Source organism: Hylobates moloch, unplaced genomic scaffold (assembly GCF_009828535.3).
Source record: "Hylobates moloch isolate HMO894 unplaced genomic scaffold, HMol_V3 SCAFFOLD_5, whole genome shotgun sequence".
In the NCBI taxonomy this organism is placed as follows: Eukaryota; Metazoa; Chordata; class Mammalia; order Primates; family Hylobatidae; genus Hylobates; species Hylobates moloch.
In genome coordinates, this window is record NW_026652280.1 from 67,167,381 (window position 1) to 67,187,464 (window position 20,084).

General features: G+C 43.0%; 1 protein-coding gene across 10 annotated transcripts in view; it reads left to right on the forward strand.

Annotated features, from left to right (window-relative positions):
* Positions 1-20,084, forward strand: part of PTPRM (protein tyrosine phosphatase receptor type M) — an 840,314-nt gene that overhangs the window by 802,140 nt on the left and 18,090 nt on the right. For 6 of the 10 annotated variants that reach the window (XM_058438632.1, XM_058438633.1, XM_058438635.1 and 3 more), the window contains 9 exons: positions 2,466-2,582; positions 3,336-3,386; positions 7,268-7,422; positions 7,685-7,820; positions 9,470-9,619; positions 10,432-10,605; positions 11,569-11,700; positions 15,826-15,951; positions 18,357-18,520. In XM_058438632.1, the coding sequence (XP_058294615.1) occupies positions 2,466-2,582; positions 3,336-3,386; positions 7,268-7,422; positions 7,685-7,820; positions 9,470-9,619; positions 10,432-10,605; positions 11,569-11,700; positions 15,826-15,951; positions 18,357-18,520 (1,205 nt within the window). The remainder of the gene's footprint in view (positions 1-2,465; positions 2,583-3,335; positions 3,387-7,267; positions 7,423-7,684; positions 7,821-9,469; positions 9,620-10,431; positions 10,606-11,568; positions 11,701-15,825; positions 15,952-18,356; positions 18,521-20,084) is intronic. The other 4 variants (XM_058438634.1, XM_032152783.3, XM_032755375.2 and 1 more) reach the window with 1 other exon arrangement.

Consider the following 20,084-nt stretch of genomic DNA (forward strand, 5'->3'; position numbering starts at 1 on the left):
TCTGGGATATTTTTGATAGAGCAAAGACATCCATGATGTAAATTTCTGAGATATTATAGATAAGCCCTTTATAAAGTCACAGATAATATTCCCATAATGAGGGGGGAAAAGATTCCAAAGAACACTGAACACTTACTGAGGGCAGGGACTGTCATTGTCTCCTGCTTTACAGTATCTGCAACTCTTAGCATATCTGGTTTACGTCTTGCCAACTAAAAGTAATGAGGCTTCCCTGGAAGGGCACTGAATCCATGGCCAGAAAGTTTCACAAGGAGGCAGCTAAAATAGCCAGTCACATAGCTCATGGGGAGCATCAGTGCACCTCAGGGGTTTGGCATTCTGGGAGAGGTCCTCTCAGCTCAGATTTCTTTTGTAAACTTTCCCAGTCTGGGACTTTCCTTCCTACACTGATCCTATGACTCTCTGCATGAAATTCAGTTTTATGTGTATACATTGCATATTTAGTGTGCACAGGACACAGCGATCAGGTGTTGCAGGGTTTGCAGAAATAAGCAAAACAACACCCTTTATGTGCTGGCCAGGAATAAGCTTACAGTCAAACAGTGCAAGAAGGGCATCATACCAAGGTCAGAACAAGCATGTTTCATCAGGGCAGCAAAAATAGCTCACATCTATGGAGGAGTCTTTGAAGGAGTGCAGCATGGGAGATGTACTTTGAAGAATGCAAAAAATCTTCAACTGGGAAGAAATGGATGGGAGGAGAACATTCTAAACAGAAGGAATGGTGCGAGTAGGAGTTTGGATCATGGGATATGTTTGGGGATCAGGGCAAACACTTGTCCTTGAACATATAATATATGTGCATAGAAAAGAGAGCTATAAAAGATAAGGCTGGAAATGCTGGTTGGGACCATATTTAAAAACTGGTTCTTACCTGCCTGGCCAAATAATTTTTATTTAGTTTCAGAAAGTAGTTAGAAATAGGAGATATCTTGAGCAGAACAAGTAAATGGCACTGGGATTACACACTGAGAGAGTTTTTCTGGTATTGGGACACATAGAATGCCCATGCAGGAAGACAGTAGAGCCTGAATTTAGGATTGTGGCAGAGGGATTAAGAAGTTGGAAAATACACTTTGAGAGCTGCTTCAAAGACACTCCTAGCCTTGGCAAATGGTTGGGTTTGGGAGAAGGAATGGGTTGATTAAGGGGATCATAGCAGTCACATAGGAAGTCAGGGAGAGAGCAATGACTGTGGGGCAAAGAACTCTCTTTTAGACTTACGGTCTTTGAGGTGCTGGCAGGACCTCCAAGGGAAGATGCTCACAAAAGAAGTTAGAAATCAAATTCAGAAGGTTGGACACAGCGGCCCATGCCTGTAATCCCAACACTTTTCGAGGCCAAAGCAGGAGGATCACTTGAGGCCAGGAGTTCAAGACCTGGCAGCATAGCAAGACCCCATTTCTATAAAAAATAAAAGAATTAGCTGGGCATGGTGACACGTGCTTGTAGTCCTAGTTACTCGGGAGGCTGAGGAGGGAAGATCGCTTGAGCCCAAGGTTTCAAGATTACAGTGGGCTGCGATCACGCCACTGTACTCCAGCCTAGATGGCAGAGCAAGACCCTGTCTCTAAAAAAGAAAACAAAGCAAAAACAAACAAAAAAACATTAAATTCAGCACATGGAGAAACAGGGCTAGAGTTACAGAATAGAAATCCATCCATGGAGGGGCAGGGACAGGAATAGATGAAAATGCCAGGAATCCTGGGGAGGCAGAAAAGGCCAAAGACAGAGTCTTGAGATGGTCACGTGTTCCTGCCCAGCCTCCGGTCCTGCTCTCCCCTCGTTGATGTCTAGAAGAACATTCTTACCAAAAAAAAAATACAATTTGCTAGGAGAAGCCAAGTGCAGCAAATTTCTTCCACCTGAGATTGGTTAGAGGCTTCAGACAATATGGAAAGACAATTTCATATTTTAGGAAGTTTTGTTTATTGAATTATATTAAAATGAATCTGTAGTTCTAATTTGGGAAAATGACTTAGCTACTTCCTTCAGAAAAAAAATAATTCTAATCTTTAGTGTTCAATCTGATTTTCTGCCCACTCCGCCTAAAAAGTTTTTAATCACTTTCTGAAACTAGAAGGAATTCAAAAGAAGAGCTAAAATATTGCAAAATTCCTTCACAGTTTATTTTTGCAGGCCGTTCTCTGAGTAGAGATGCACAGGAAATGAATGGTTACAGTAACTGGGATGTTTGTGGTAAAAATACAATTTTTTAAACTTAGACCATTTTTCTAGGTTTTACTTCTCCCTTAACACAAATATTGTTTTCTTCTGAGAAGAATAAAAACACAGATGATCCAGAAAAAATAGACCTTGCTCTTGAGTATACAATTAACTTGTGTGTGCATATTTTATCCTATAAATCATAGTGTGACCCATCATGGGAGGAACTCCAAAAAAACCAAACTGTAAACCCATAATTTCCTTTATGTTTTCTAAAGGTCAAATGCTGCAAATATTGGCCAGATGACACAGAGATATATAAAGACATTAAAGTTACCCTAATAGAAACAGAACTACTGGCAGAATATGTGATAAGAACATTTGCTGTTGAAAAGGTAAGTTTTCATACTGCTTTTAAAAGCTGTGGTCAGACACTAGTGGTCCCATACTAGCCTCATTAACTTATCTAGGATACTTTACACATGCTCATATCTCAATGCAGGTAGGCGCTATCTGATGGTTTCTCAAGATTGCACCTTGCCCTCTGATTCTATAACAGCTCAGTTCCATCTTTAAAACAAATCATTCTCATTTCACAAGAATCTATATTTTGCAAGTAAACCAAAAGTTAATGTCTATTTGTTTATTTTCTTTCCCTGGTTGATATTGTTCTGCCCGTCTCTCTTTCTTTGTTCACAGAACAAAGTTTGTTAAATTTTGATAAATGTCCTTCCAGTTTGGTAAATTTCCTTCATGGTGTATGTCCATATGCATTTCCCAGTATGGAGTTAGTATCAGTGTTGAGACACAGGTCCTAACTCCTCCTGGAATCTCTCACTTTCTTGTCGCTTCCCAAACCTCTGGTTTAATGTGGACTGATGGATTTTCCAGGTGGAAGTGACCTACCTGGAAACCTAAGTGCCTGATCTCCATTAGACATGGGACCCTCTTGCATGAGCCAGCGCATTCATTCATGCTCACTCCCATACTGGTTTTCCCCTCTAGTAGTCGCTGGTGTTGGGGCCGTGAATGCTCTGCTTTCGTTCTGCCCTGCCTCATCCCATGTGCATGGATGGGGCTTCTTCTCTGGGAAGCACTGTAGGGCATAACAGGGAATTTCCTTATTCCCCCTCTTTCTGCTGACATAGGGAGGGGCCGGAGGTGAAGCAAACTGCAGTCCATCCAGAGAAGTGTCACAGGTAGGCTCTGGGGAAAGTGGAGGTGATATGGCTGAGAAACACTCTGCCTTCCAAAGATCCACAGACTTTTCTATCCAGTTGATTCTCCATAACTGAGCCCTGCACAGCTGCCCTGGACTTAGGGATCTTGGTGTGAATTTGTTCAGCTTATGCTCAGGTAATAGTAGCAGGTCTAATTGGAAGACCTGGGTTATAGGCAGATTGCTAGAGAATTGGATTTTGGCCTTCCTCTCCACTCTGTATTCTCACTGCATCTAAATGCTCTTTTTAGATGAACAAGACCAGTTTTAGGAAATCAAGGAAATTGCAACATCTGCTTATTGGCTAATTTAGTCTGATGTTTTGAACTACCTTTCCTGGTTTGCAGATCCAAATTTGTCATAGAATCACAAAACTGGAAAGACTTTATTTTAATCTGTTTCTCATACTATTTAGCATTTTTTTCTTAGCCTGTCTTTTTTAATAAGCAGGCAGAAAGCTTGGAGACTTCAAAGAATGAGGAGTTCTGGTTGACTCAGTTCTTCAAGTTCTGAACCTCACACTTTGATGTCAATTTTTTCCTTCTTAGGCAGAATTGGAAAAAAAAGAAACACATGGAGGATTTTTGTATGGCTGTTGGCAAGAGCACTCATGAATAACCGCATTAAAACAGCGATAAAAGACCCTCAATATTTTTTTCTTTAAAAAAATCATCCAAAAGCCATCACTTAAACATGGAGTTTTTTTGAACAATACTCAGCTCTCTAATAAGCTGAAAATACATCTCTGTAGCTAAAGGAAGGGTTTGTTTGTTTCTTTCCTCTTTTTTTTAACCTCTTATTGTACTCCCCTGAATTCCCAGCTGCACAGAAATGTGTCTGAAATATCCAGTTATTTTAGTCACTAGACAACCAGTGAAGAGGTGGTGGAGGGAAGAGAAGGAAGAAGGAGCTTGTTAATGCATTTGGGGAAATCAAAATGACACGTTAGTGATTTTCTAACTGGGCAATTGGAATCTTTAAGGAAAACAAATCATTAGTACTTTTGTAGAACATTTCTTGTAGGTTTTAAACTTTCTCATTAGAAAGGAAAGAAGAAAACAGGTAAGCATGTACTTTGAGATGCCTGCAATTCTGATTCTATTTTGAGAGCATGTTGCATCAAGGGACCTAAAGGTGAAAATGGATTTGGGTTCTGCTCTGCAAAACAAGCAGATGCAATGCACTTTGGAACTCATGAATTCTTGCTTTGCATCTGATTGTTGTCTTTTATTTCCCACATACCTGATGATTCCAAGCTAAACAGATTTTAAACAATACACAGTACCCAGAGTGTCAGAAGGAAGACACCCCTGAAGTCTCCATGGATTTAGGCTGTCTGGTGAATCTACCCCTGCCTATCCTGGGAGAAACAAAGTTGACAATGGTCGCCGAATTCTTGCTACCCAGGAGCTGCCTAGGATTCAGAGAGGGCATGAGAAGATGATCCCCCTGTCTTCAGGACAGAACATGTATTATACAAGACAGAACATGACTATTCATTTCACAAGTATTTCTTAAGCACCCACTTTGGGCCAGGGACTATTGTATGACTTGGTTCAAAATTAAGTGACTAACTGGGTGTGGTGGCTTATGCCTGTTAATCTCAGCACTTTGGGAGGCTGAGGCTAAAGGATCACTTAAGCCCGAGAGTTCAAGACTGCAGTGAACCATGATTGCGCCATTGCACTGCAGCCTGGGCAACAGAATGAGACCCTGTCTCGGAAAGAAAAAAAAAAAATTAAGTGACTTTAACATTTTTATATATAACATTAATGGCTTGTTATAATGAAAAATCAGGAAGTAATAATATCAAATTGGGAGGTATTTGGGCTGTGATCACTGATGACATCTATGATGTTCTTCCCCAAATGTGTTACATTCCAAAACAGAAAAAAGGAGACACTGCTATGTCAATGAACAAGAATGAAAGCTGGACCAGAAGCCATTACCTTTGCCACTCTTGTTAATAGCAAACATATTCAAGGGTGGAGGTTTAATTTTGAGAAATGTTTTCTACATTCCAGAAACTGATATTTACCTTGCTCAGAAAAAGAGTCTTAGATCAGTTAAGAGCTGTAGTTCAGGACTTGAGGATGCTGGAACTGAAATCTAACAAAGCTAGAGAGAGAAGCACACCCCATGCTCCCACTCCCCAAAAACCCATCAGGATATGGAGAAAGATATGCCCTTTTATCCCCTTTGGAATAAAATATTTACCGTCAGTAAGCTTTCCCGGTTTATGTATGGGAATGCATACCACCAAAATGGGATCACTCCTACCTGGGTCATCATGCAGAAAGCTGGGGGAGCTTTCTAGGGGTTTTGAGGGTGACACAGCCTCAACTGTATATTTTCTAAGGGAGACCTTGGGACTGGCAAACGTTCCCTTGGTTTTAGGGATAAGGAATTTGGGCTCCTAACCACCTAATCATACTACTCTGGCATCACAGAGCCTATTTAGCAGACGACAATATTGATTTGCATTTGTGAATCCCTGACTGCTTAATTCCTTATAGCTTAAACTCTAGTAAAGGATGGCATTTTCACAGAGAAGTAAAGCTTCAGCATTTGTGGGTTATTAAATGAAGACGTATTAACACATGGGTGCCAAGCAATTCTTATCTCGAAATCTGCAGTTGTTTGCTTTTCTGGTCTTTCAAAGCACATAAAAATTCTGAATTTCTTCTTTGCTCACTAAGTATGTGTGAACAATGATTGATGGTGAAAGTGATAAGGTTGAGTGTTTACTTTTAAGATACAATAAAACCAAATGCAGAAACAGTTCAGAAAATGATCATGGAATGAGAGAAGGAAGAAAGTCTAATTTGATCCTAGATGTACATGCAGAGTTGATTCTGGTTTTGTTTTCAAAACAGTCTTTTGCTTTAAAACACAGTCTTAATATATAGGCTTATACTTAGAAAACAAAATTGACAGGTATAAATTCCCTTAATTATTCTCAAAACAAAAGTAAATTAAAACCAAAAGCAAACCGTAAAGTCTCTTTCTTTCTGCCTTCACTACAGTTGAGCGGCAGGCAACTCCCCCTCAATTTACTGACCTAGCATAGAATTCCAGCAAAAATATCTTTCGATTCCCATAGTATATATTGGCTTACATGCCTGTTTGTCACAAGCAGACTGTGACCGCCACTCAAAAACATATTTCTGTAGCCCTAGTACCTCACATAATGCCTGGGGCAGTGTAGTCACTCAGATTGCTAGCAATTGGATGAATGGGTAAAATATTTACCCACATTAAAAAGAGAAACCTGACAAACAGAGCTGTAAATGCAAATGAGTTCTCTGACCTGTCTAGTTGGAAAGGTGTCCTCATTCATTCCTACTGCAAGCATCATCTGAGCATGCTCAGTGAGTGTGCACCATTCCAGTCCCTGCTGTGAGAGGTCCCTGGATGCCGGAAAGCCCCAACACGGAGTTGGTATTGAGCACACAGACATCCTTTAATTTCTTCTGGCCCCTCTTCTGTGCCTCTTTCTCTACAGACTCTCACCTCACCAGCCACCTTGTGATCTAAGTGAGACAAACCTTTAACATAGTCTACTTTTTAGAAAGGAATTTCAAACAACCCAACCAATTCATCCATTTGCTGGAATTACACCTAAAAATTAGCATTTTCCCCAAACATCATCTCCCTTTCATACCCAGACGTCTTCCTAAGGGTACAATGCCTTCCACATTGTGTGTGAGATCTAAGGATGGCCTCCTTCCCCAGCAGTCCACTGTTTCCTGGCCCTAGACTTGCACCTGGGGACCGTTTCCACTCCCCCAGCTATCCCTGCTTATTTGTGGTTTGTTTTCCCTTGTTCTCTTCCTTGTTCTGGCTAACCAACTACTGCAGAGAGGTGTGCATGAAATCCGAGAGATCAGACAGTTTCACTTCACTGGCTGGCCGGATCATGGGGTCCCCTACCATGCCACCGGCCTGCTGGGATTCGTGCGGCAAGTCAAGTCTAAGAGCCCGCCCAGTGCAGGCCCGCTGGTGGTGCACTGCAGGTAAGCAGAGCTCCAGAGCCTCTTGAAGGAACCGCAGTGGGTGATGCGTGCAGGGCCATCTTTGGGGATGATGAGTATGTTTTAGAACTTCAGAGGGGTGATGGTTGCACAACATTTTGGGAGCACTAAATGCCACTGGAGTGTACCTTTTAAGAGGTTTAATTTTACATTATGTAAATTTCACCTTGATAAAAAATTTAGAAAGCAGTAGCAGCAGTGTGGTCCTTCTTCCTCCACTGACAGACCCCCCCTTTTCATTCAGTGCTGGTGCAGGGAGGACTGGCTGTTTCATCGTCATTGATATCATGTTGGACATGGCCGAAAGGGAAGGGGTCGTAGACATCTACAACTGCGTCAGGGAGCTGCGGTCACGGAGGGTGAACATGGTGCAAACAGAGGTACTCCCGCTGATCACCTAGCCTGGGGCCTTGGTCCCTGGGTTCTCTCCTGCATCTCCCCATTTCAGGGCCAAGGGCACAAGGAATCCAGGCAATTATCTGTTCAAGTGATCTACCTGGCATTCCCTGTTCCTTCCCTCCCTCCCTCCCTTCCTCCTTTTTGTTTTTCCTCTCATAAACAAACCACACAAACCCAGGAGTTTTCCAGGTAACAGAATCAAGAGCCCAAATTTGCACATTTTTCTGTATTAAGGGACCCAAAAAAGTCTCTGTTAAGTGCTCAGACTTTCAATACCATTTCCTTTTATTGTCTCTTTTAAACTAGCTGGTAACCAGAGCAAGACCGCTCCTGAGAATAGTGGCTGAAGGGTTATCTCTGTGCACTTTGTTCTTCTCCCAGGGTCCCGGGAAGAACAGAAGCCTCCTGACCCTAAAAATTCTGCCCAGTGTCTGGCGTCCTGGGGATTTGCCCATTTTGTGAAGTACTGTATACTAACTAGTAACTCTGTAAGTGGAAATTCAAGGTATATCAGGAATTTCCATTTTTTCAGAAGCAATATTACATCCTGCTCTTAGGACATTCATATTTTTACTCATATTTGATTGTTTTAAGTAGGCGTCACACTGCCCACCTGGAAAATGATTCATGAAGTGAAGTAAAGAAGAAGTAAGAACGCCTTACATTTAGATGGTGCATTTAAGTTTATGAAAGCCTCTGGGAAACCTAATCCCATTTTCTTAGCTAACATAAAAATAACAGAAACTTTAAATGCTGCTTTTATGGGCTCTTTTCCTTAGAAAGGGGATACTGTGTTTGAAAGATAATAATCATAATAATTTATCTTTTAATATACTTTATAGTCAATCAAATGTTACCACTCCCATTTCTCACTTGGATCTTCTTTTTTCAGGTGTTGTTTACTGGTAGTGTGCTGTTTTTGGGAATCAATCTGTTGGACAAGAGGTTGTTGAAAAAAAAAATTAAAAGTCATATTTATGTATAGAAATCAACCAAATTAGCTGTGATAAGAGGCTTTTTAAACTTCTCATATAACTAAAGATTAATAATAAATATGATAAGACTCTACCAAGGAATTTTAAGAAAAGTCAGTGCCAAATCAGAATTAGAGGCCCCATGTTTACATATATATGAGAACAGCTCTCTGTACTTCTAAGAGCTTTCATAATCATATTAACTTTTATGTTCTGAAATAAGAATTTCTAAGTACTTCTACGTTCTGAATTAAGAACTTCCGAACTTCTTGTCTTCATGGTAATGCCAAGTTTTTCTGAACCTTCTTTGCACTATTATTTTGATCAGCAAATCCTACCATAGATAAAATTCTGCTCATTCCTCATGTGAAATACTGAGTTCCAAGTGAGTAGGATCAGAATGACAGAGGTCTTCAGCCACAGTTTTCATGGTGCCACAGTGCATGTGGTGGTTTGTATTGGGTCTGATTGGTTTTAATCAATCTGTATAATATTTGGCATTGCACCCCAGTCTCCTAGCAGTTGAGCCCTTGGACCGTGTTTCTCTCGGGAGGAACTGTCTCCACTCTCTTGATGATGTGAGGCTGAAATTGATACTGTCTTTCCTCCTTCTCTGGTTCTCTAAAGTCAGTAACTCGTTCCATCTCCTTCTTCAGGAGCAGTATGTGTTTATCCATGATGCCATCCTGGAAGCCTGTCTTTGTGGGGACACCTCTGTGCCTGCTTCCCAAGTTAGGTCTCTGTATTATGACATGAACAAACTGGATCCACAGACAAACTCAAGCCAGATTAAAGAGGAATTCCGGGTAAGTGATGCCTAAGGGAGGGGCACTGCACGGTGACTTGCTCCTCAAGAAGGATTTCAAGGTCAGCACCTGAGTGTGAGCCCTTGAATCACAAGGTTCCTTGGCCTCCACAGCACTGTTGGCATTCAGGGCTGGGTAACTCTTGCTGGCAGATGCTGTTCTGTAGAATGTTTAGTAGCAACCCAGAGCTCTACCCAGGAGACGTCTATGGCGTCACCACCACACAAAAACATGTGTAGACATTGCCAGGTGTGCCCCTGGGGGACAGAAATACCTGGTTGAGAACCACTGGTCTAACAACCATTTCCACCCCTTCCCTCTGAAAGCAGACACGGAGTAGTCCCCAGCACTGTGGCTCCTTGTCCACAGCATAACCATGGTGCAGTTACACCACGGCAGTGTGTGAAGAAGACTTTCCAACCAAGAGCTCTCCGTTGTATTCCTCACATTTGCATTTTGTCCAAATGTACCTGACTCAAGGCCAGACTCTTCCCCCATCTCTGACCTTCCAAATCCCCAGGTGTCCCACTCCACTGGGACTTGAGGGCTCTTAATTCTAGGGACCCTTAATTCTAGGGACCCTCTTAATTCTAGGGCCTCTGCCTCTGGCCCCTGTGTCTGATGGGCACTGTCAGTGGACAAAATCCAAGGAGCAAAAGAAATAAAACTCAAACTGTGGAGGGTTGGGGAGGGGAGGGGAAGGGACCATCTTACAGTCAGCCACAGAAAGTTTGCATCTTTCCAAAACTGCATGTGAGAGGAGTCCACTGCCAAGCCTTCTTGTCCTCATGTTCCTTTCTTTTCTCACGCAGACCCTAAACATGGTGACGCCAACGCTGCGAGTGGAGGACTGCAGCATCGCGCTGTTGCCCCGGAACCATGAGAAAAACCGGTGCATGGACATCCTGCCCCCAGACCGCTGCCTGCCCTTCCTCATCACCATCGACGGGGAGAGCAGCAACTACATCAACGCTGCCCTCATGGACGTGAGTGCCCCCGCTTCCCGCACGGGTCCGAGGCTGGGGTGACTGGGGAGACCGCAGAACAGGCGTGGGTCTTCCCCTTCTGCTCACCAGCCCTTTTGTTTTTTAAGACACAAACTTTTTTCTCCAACAAAAAATAGATTTCAGATTCCACATATGTTTTTGTGTCAGGGCTGATATCCTTGGTTTCTCAGAGACCACCAGGCCAGAAGTATCGGTAAATGTAACATGGCACAGTTGCCCTCTGAGCGCTGAGACTTTCAACCTGCTGGCCGGGGAGCAGGGGACAGCTGTTAAGTCACCATGGCAGGAAAATGGGTTAATAGGTTTGCAGCATTATTTTAGTTCATTTTCCTGTAATTTAGCCTGTAGTTAACATAGGGGAAAGCACACCTCATTACTTGTTTGCCAGTTTACTTGTTGCTATTCAGTTGATGGAATGAGTGAATGGGGATGTGCTGTGCTAACACGGAAATTTTAATTCTATTGGTGTCATATCATAAAAGGTACCTAAACTTTTTTGAAGCTCTTCAGAGCTGTAAAAAAAAGTACATGTATTCTTTATGGCAGAAATAAGAACACTGTCACACATACAAATTGCTAGCAAACAAGTTTTAGAAAAAGCAGAACTTTTAATTATGTGTAATTTTAAAAGTAAAGTTAAATTTTCTCCATCAAGATAATTATATATAGATTTGATATTGCCTCTCTACCAGAAATATTTTAAAAATTGATAAGAGATACTAATTAAGTTTTCTTGGTATCAAAGTAAGACTTTTATCGCTATTATTCTGCAGAGAAGTTTATATTTAGTCTATGTTGGTACAGACAATGGTGACAGAATTCAACAGCTGTTAAACATGTTCAGTGTTTTGTGCCACAAGTATCCTTCTGCATGAAATAACTTAGCTTCTTCTCTTCCCATTTTCCTGAGTATATTTGGAGCATTCTTGTTTGTGTTTGCAGAGCTATAAACAGCCTTCAGCTTTTATAGTCACCCAGCATCCTTTGCCAAACACAGTGAAAGACTTTTGGAGACTGGTCCTGGATTATCACTGCACATCCGTAGTTATGCTAAATGATGTGGATCCTGCCCAGGTGAGACCCAGACTTCTTACAGTCAGAGCTAGTGCCAGGGGGTCAAATTTGTTTGCACACTGAGTTTGTCTGCACCTGAGAAGTGCAGGCCCTAGTGCCAGGTCTCAAGTGCCAGTTGAAGTTGAGAACTGGGGATGCTAAACACAACAGTTAAAAATCAGGCGGAATTAGGGGTTAGAAAGTCAGTTGAAACCAGAAATACAGGCTGAAATCATAGACGGTTGAGGTGACAGGGCAAGACAGGGCCAGAAGTTGAGCCGTTCCTAAAAGATGGAAATATCACTGGAGGCTGACAAGGTCGCAGACCGAGTCGGAGCTCAGCAGGAACCTGAACGTCGCAGAGCCAAAGCAGAACGAGCAAACCAGAGGACAGTGGAGAAGGGAAGACAGCGTTTGACACAGCCCCTGATCCCATTCCTGGGGTGACTGTGTGCTTCCTGGCACGGCTCACCGGGAGCCTACAGGTAGAGATCGTCATGCAGGGTGACAGTGTCGGGGTGACAGCGGAGACAGGCAAGCAATTTTAAGGCACAGCAATTAGTTTTCTCAATGCTTCAGTAAAGATATTAAAAAGAAATAATACTGGGACTTGGAGATAAGAGAAGTTTGGAATGATGAATGGGGCTTTTGCATAGTTTCTCTTAAACATTAAAGAGAAAGAATTGGACAGTGATGACTCAGTGTTAGTAATGGGGTTAGACACATTTTTTGAAGCAGGTTGTCAGGCAAGCATTAGCGCAGTGGCCCTTTAGGAGATGAATTTATTGCTTTGGGATGTGCCTATACCAATCATAGACAATCACCATGGCAGTAGGCATTATGGGAAGTTTGACCTTAGCGTGTTTTAAGAAAAAACTTGTTCTGGAACTGAATTAATTTCCTGTCCAGTAGACACAAATTCTTTCTTTTTCTTTAAAAAAAAAAAAAAAAGGTCTGAAGCATTTCGGCATCCCAACTGGACATGATGGCAAGATTTTTCCTTCCTACAATCTGTTTTCTTGCCATCATCCAGCCATAAATGGCATGGACATTCAATTTAGTTCTATAAGGTTTTTAATTATGTCTGAGGCACTGCATTACATTGTGAAAGCTCTTGCCTGAAAGCTGGTTAATGAAATAATAATGATAATCTTTGTTCTTATCCAGTCCTTTTGGCTTAAGAAGCTTAAATATTTTAAAACTCTTCCCCATTGATGCTTTGAGAAGGTTAGCTTACAGTCATTTATAAAAACAAGCAGACACCACGGCTTGGGAAGCTTCAAAGACCCAACTCAAAATGGAACCAAGGATCCTGATTTTCTAACTTACAGTGGCATGGCTGAAGTTTCACTAATTCTAGAGTCTTAAGTCACAGACACTTATAGAACAAGGGACTTCTTCTTTATTTAGAATCATTATGGTTTTTTTCTTAATGTGAATTCTGAAATGTGGAGATATTTTTGTTCATATTAGTGAACAAGACATCAGTGATTCTAGTGTGTTCTTTTTGAAAAACTGCATTGGAATTCTAAAGCCGCATTCTAAACCCGAACTATCTGGACTCAAACCAAGCCTTGGCTGGCTCGTGGGTAGGAGAGACAAAAAGACTCCAGTTCTATTCAGCAGACAGAGCTGATTTTCAGAGTGAGAGAAAAGAGGCTCCTGGGATTCAGTCTTTTAGCGAGCACTAAACTGAGCATTTGAATGTAAAGGCTTTGCAGTTCTACAAGAATAGCACTCAACTATTTTAAGTATTTATAGGTCCGGTTCACGGACGTGTTATGCACCATTTAAGCCATTTTCTACATGGTTTACTTGGACAGAGCATAGAATGCAACGTGCCAAGAGGCAAGCACAACCCACGTCACTCATATTTCTTTGGTGTAAGTGGCAAGCTTTTGGTCAAGAGCTTGAACGGAGAAAGCAAGCAGAAAGCAGAGTAAGCTCAGGCAGTAGAAAAATGGGCAGAACGGTTCAAATATGCATGTTACAGCTTTTAATAACATCTCGGCTTCCCATCATAATGCCTATTAATTTCAACAATGGGTACCCTTTGGGCATCAAAAAGAACATAAACATCAGCATGCTATTATTTGACAAGGCAGTTTTATAACTTGTCACCAGGAAGTGCCGGTGAGGAAGGAAATATTTCATGGAAGCATTATTTAAAAATAAATAAATGTAATTTTTAAAATACTGTCAGCTTAGCTAACATAAAAAGCACCCATGGTTACACTACTTTCATTCTTACTTATAAAATCCCAAACTTAACTGTTCTGTGATGGAGAGAGAGATATTGCTGTTTCGGCTGGCCCACTGCTAACTGAAAACTATCCTGCAATCTTGGGTATAAATCAACATTAGCAACCTTTGACAATGAGATTTTAGATCCTTTGGAAAATAGAAATCATCTAGAAATTCAACCAGTGGATCCTCCTTTTGTGACACATCATTCTGCATAAAATTAGGTGATTGTCTTCCTCTGCTCTTGGCCCAGTATAGAAACAGGTTATATAATAAAGTAGTTCTCCCCTTGCCTTTCCGTAGACCACCTGTCCCTCAGGTAAATCAGAAAGATAAAAGTTAGATGCGGCTGGGCGCGGTGGCTATACCTGTAATCACAGCACTTTGGGAGGCTGAGGCCGGCGGATCATGAGGTCAAAAGATCGAGACCATCCTGGCCCATATGGTGAAACACCCCTCTCTACTAAAAATACAAAAATTAGCCAGCCACAGTGGCGCGTGCCTTTAGTCCCAACTACTCAGGAGGCTGAGTCAGGAGAATCACTTGAACCCAGAAGGCGGAGGTTGCGGTGAGCCGGGATAGGACCACTGCACTCCAGCCTGGCGACGCAGTGAGGTTCTTTTCCAAAAAAAAAAAAAAAAAAAGTTAGATGCTACTCAAAGAAAGTCATAGGAATAAGAAATCCTAAAGGAAGTATAATTTCAAACTTTAAATGCCTATTAAGGTTTTGGGGCTTTAAGAAGGGTTTTTGAAGAGAAAAATCTTAGCAGTTCTTCCTTCCTGTTTCCAAGGGTAGGAATTTTGTAGGGTGCTGGCTAATAAGCACCTTCATAAGCCACCATGCCCAGCACCACTCCTACTGCACTGAGTTGTGCATTTACATTCATGCAAAAGTTCTAGTTACTCAGTATCAACAATACCTAGAGTTTGAGGCTCCAGGAAATTGCTTTTTTAATTGGGCCACTTCCAGGCCAAACAGCAAAGCATTTACTCTTGTTGCAACAGATTTGCTAGATCTGAGCTGCAAGGGTTTGGACTGGAACATAGAAATGCAACCCAACAATGTTATCAGTTCCAAACCTTGTCACAAAATAGCCTTATTCCCAATAGTGGTTATAAATCCACATGCAATCCCAGCCAGCAGAGCGTGGAGATCCGGGCATTAAGAGTCGTATAGCCATCTTGAGTACCTTACATCCTGGGGTGGCACCTAGTGCCTCTCCCCGGGGCCTGATGAGAGTTCCTTTCACCATGCAAAAGGGGACATGGCAGCTGCCATCCACATGACCTCGTTGGAAAACAGAATTACTCATGGCTAAAAGGTGCTTTCTGAGAAAATTAAGGAAAAAGTCCCAGGAAAAGGACAGGTGGAGTTGAGGAATCAGCCAGCAAGGAAGTCCAAAAGCCTACATTCCTGGGAGGAAAAGAGAGAAAGAAAAGAAAACAAAGGGAGTCAGTGAAATCTTCAGAATTCCTGAATGATGTCTCCAAACACAGCATCCCACATCTGTAATGTAATCCCACATCCCCCATCTGTAATTGTAATCCCAGCAATTTGGGAGGCCAAGGCAAGAGGATCACTGAAGAAGAGTGGTTCAAGACTAGCCTGGGCAACATAGTGAGATCCCTGTCTCTCCAAAAATACAAAAATTAGCCAGGCATGGTAGCACACACCTGTGGCCCCAGCTACTTGAGAGGTTTAGGTGCAAGGGTTGCTTGAGCCCAGGAGTTCAAGGCTGCAGTGAGCTGTGATGGCACCACTGCACTCCAGCTGGAGAGACAGAGCAAGACCCTATCTCTTAAAAAAAAGGATTACCGAATGTCAATACTAACCTTATCCAAACTGTTAGGAGTAAATTTCCTCTTATAACTAACCTTGTGTTTATATGTTTTGAATTCAGTTGTGTCCACAGTACTGGCCAGAAAACGGAGTACACAGACACGGCCCCATCCAGGTGGAATTTGTCTCTGCTGACCTAGAAGAGGACATCATCAGCAGGATATTCCGCATTTACAATGCAGCCAGAGTAAGAGACGGGCCTGTAGTGCCTGTGATTATGGTTTCATTTATTTTCTCACTCGCTGAATATTTGGAGCACTCACTCTATGTCAGTCACTGTTCCAGGAGTTTGGAATATGTCAGTGAACCAAAAAAACATAGATTCCTGACCTTATGGAGCTTACATTCTAATGGGAGCAGTATTTAGAAAGTAATGATACTTATTAAAGCACGGCAAGGCAGACTTTATTCAAGACCATCACGATAGGTGCAGGGACCCCTGTCACAGGACCTTGCAGTGGGTGAGAGAGAGTGGGCTCAACTCCGAGTATGGCATGGGCAGGCAGGAATTTATAGCCAGCAGGCCGGGTGGGGGTCAGTGGATGGAAAATTACTAAGGGGAAGCCTCAAGAGTAAGGGGGGTTCTGGCTAAACTGACCTAACAGGATTCTGGCTGAAGGCAGGCCAGGTGACCAGACATCCCTGGGGAATGGTGGAGGATGAGGAACCTGATCAGATATCAAACGTGATCAGGTATTGAGGGGTGGGTGGTTCTTGCCCACGGTGACTGAGCAGAAATTGCTAAAACTGGATTTTACAAGAAAGTTCATGGATAGGCCTAGGAGAAGGTTCAGGAGCCTGACGAAAGTTTGGTCAAGCAAAGAATTATTGTCAGAAATCAGACAATAAATAACAGATATAATAATAGATGTAGTAAGTTAGGAAGTGACAAATTCTACAGGAAAAAAAATTAGGGGGGTTAGAAAGTGCTAGGGCCTTGCACAGTGGGAAGCAAGCTCTGTTGTAAGCATGCGTGCCCTGTGAGCCAAGACGGAGGACGCCAGGGAGCACTGAGGCTCTCTGGAGAGGCAGCTTTCTAGGCAGAAGGAAGGGTCAGTGCAGAGGCCCCAAGGCAGGGCCTTGCATGTGAGTGCCAGGACAGCAAGGAGGCGGCGTGGCCCAGGCTCAGTGAGCAGAGGCAAGAGTAGCTGATGGGGAGTGAGCGGTTCACCTGGAAGGACAGTGGCTTTGGGGCCCCGGCTGGAAGGGCCTGGCAGTCACTGTCAGCATTTTGACTTTTGCTTTGAAGGAAATAAGGAGCCATTACAGAGTTTTGAGTGCAAAAATCCAATGATGTAATTTACATTTTAAAAGGAGCACTCTGGCACCTGTGTTGAGAATAGACTGGAAGAGAGAGGCATCAGGAGGCTGTTGGGATAATCCCCATGAGAAATGACAGTGATGGGAGAGGAGATCATGGTGAGACGGGAGAGAGCAGGAGTGGAGGTCATGAGAAGGGGGAGGTTCTGATATTTTCTGAAGGTAGAGCCAGCACGATCCCGGGGAATGGAGGGGGCTCTCACGGTTCCTGTCCTGAGAGCTAGGATGATGGAACGGACACTGACTGAGTTGTTGTCCAGGCTGCCTATGTACCTGGATTGTCTGGGGGTGGAGGGCGTTATGAAGAGAGGATCAGAAGCTCAATTGTAGACATAATAGGTTTGGGATGACTGTTAGGCCCCTAAGTGGGAATATCAGGTGGGCCTTTGAAAATATAAGGGTGAAATTCAAGAGAGAGGGCTGAACCAGATATATGAGTTTATGACTTATTGGGATATTGGTAATATCTAAAGCCATGAGCCTGAATGAAATCAAATGAGAGGCAGAGGAAGAGGAAGCGCCCTAGGGATTGAGCCTGGGAGCTTCTGTCAGCAAGAGGTCTGGGAGAAGGGGAGACTGAGGCAGAGAGAGAGGGAGGGACTGCTGTGGGAGAAGGACCAGCCAGTGAGGAAAGCGTGTTGACAAGAAGAGAGTGTCACCCGTGTCAGATGCCGCTGAAGGCCACAGAAGATACAGTCCAAGTGATTTAGCCGTGGCCAGATTAAAGCTGTTTTCATGTTTCTACCATAAGCTAAGTAACACTTTTTTGAATTCTGCAATTCTATTTCACTATGACTAAGGATTAATTAACTATCGCTATCTTAGCAAGATTCAACATCAATAAGCAAAACCATATTATGCTCACAGGAAGCAGTGTTCTCTATCTTCACACTGAGCTCACAGACATCTCCAGGTTATAAATTATTCATTACCTGTAATTTACCTGTAATTGAAGTTATTTTACCACTTAACATGACAATGTGGTCAGTGCTTATGCTGTGTTATTTTTCTCTTGGCTTTTGCAGAATGGGAAGCATTCTGCCTCACTGGCCTGTCATTTGTCTGGCCTGTCATTTAAAACCCCTGGTTGTTTTTAACTGCTTGAGATTAAAAACCATAACTCTTCAGGCCAGCAGAAGCCACCTTGGTGATTTGTAGGCAGCACTCGCCTTTAATAATGGGAAGATCAAGTAGGTAGAATCAGCCCACTGGAATTCAGTAAATAATACCTGTTTTCTTTCCACTCCCCGATTGTTGCCTGGTTCTTTGTAGCCCCAAGATGGATATCGGATGGTGCAGCAATTCCAGTTCCTGGGCTGGCCGATGTACAGGGACACACCAGTGTCTAAGCGCTCCTTCTTGAAGCTCATTCGCCAGGTGGACAAGTGGCAAGAGGAATATAACGGCGGGGAAGGCCGCACCGTTGTGCACTGCTTGTAAGTGCTTGACAGAGCTCTTCATTTCAGAACAGCCAGGCCCCACACTCACTCTCACCTCCTAGTTCTCTGTCTTTTGTTTCACTAGAAATGGAGAAGAAGTAAGTAGGTCTAGGTGAAGGAGTGATCATGACACTCAGTGAGGGAATGGTTGGCTTTTCAGGAAACAGGATATGCACATTCTGCATTTGGATGGTGTGCCACTGCTGTACAAACAAGCACTGACCTTTTGATTAGGACCCCTGCCCCCACTTCGCCCCCCAGCTGCCAAGAAAAAAAAAAAAAAAACACTGGCTCTTGAAAGCCAATTGTTAAGTTTTCAGGAATTTTCTGACCTTGGTCTTCAACTGTTGGTAACTTGAATTCATCCGTGGTAGAAGGATTTACATCATGGAAATCAACAAATGCTACAACTCAGGGCTCCGTCCCACCAGCCAAAGGCCAGTTTACCATCACATTACTTGATTATTCAATTGGAAATCATGTCAGAGGTCTCAAAGGACCTGGAGTGTGTGTATGTGTGTGTGGGTGTGTGTGTGTGTGTGTGTGTGTGTGCGCGCACGCGTGCATGCGTGCTTTTTGGGAGAATGTGTATATTAGGAGGATTTGGTTACAGCCAGTGTCCCCAAAATGGGGCTTCCAGGCCAGCAGGTTTTGCAGGTGCTAAATGTGGTCACCCCTGCTACACATGGCCCCCAGCCTTACCTGCACATTGAGAATTATTTGGGGAGCTTTAAATGAAAAAAAAAAAAAAAAAAAAAAGCCCACACCTAGGCCACACCCTGACCAATTAAATCAAAATCTCTGGGAGTGGGGCCCAGACATGGGTGTTTTTTTTAAAATGCCTAGGTGATTTCAATGTGTTGAGATAATAAGGTTGAGAGCCACTGAGTAGACAATGCCATGCTTCTCAAAGCACTTTCACCTGCATTTTCTCATTGGCAATGATACGTAGCTAATCAACCAGCTGGAATCGGCTTAATAGAACAGGCAATTAGAAAGTCATGGCAGTTAAGGAAGATGTTCAGAGAATTTGGGGAAATTTAAAGGATAAGCGTATGTCACTTTTCAGTGAAGTATCATTAGAAGTACACAATGAGATCTCTCTTAAATTGAAGGCAAAATAAAGTTTCACTCCAGGTAGATCAAGCCTAGTTAAAGTTGCAGACCTGGCTCAGGGCGTGGGTTACTCTCCAGTTCAGTGCCCTTGTCTGATGCAATGCCACCTCCTACCCCAGGCCTTCGAAGTCTCCCTGGAAGCCCAGGACTCTGCCTGCCTCTCAACGATCAAAACACGATAGTGTCTCATCCTGCAGGAAACTGATATTCCTTTGGAAAAAGCCTTAAGAACCTACTCACAGTTGTCTTCAACCAGAAGTTCCAATCTTTTGTCCTCTGAAAAGCAGTTTATTAACCTCACCTTTCTCTAGTTGCTGTCATCCCCCCCCCCTTTGTTCTCATGGACCCAGTGCATTAAAAAATCTCTATCGGCCGGGCGCAGTGGCTCGTGCCTGTAATCCCAGCACTTTGGGAGACCGACGTGGGTGGATCACGAGGCCAGGAG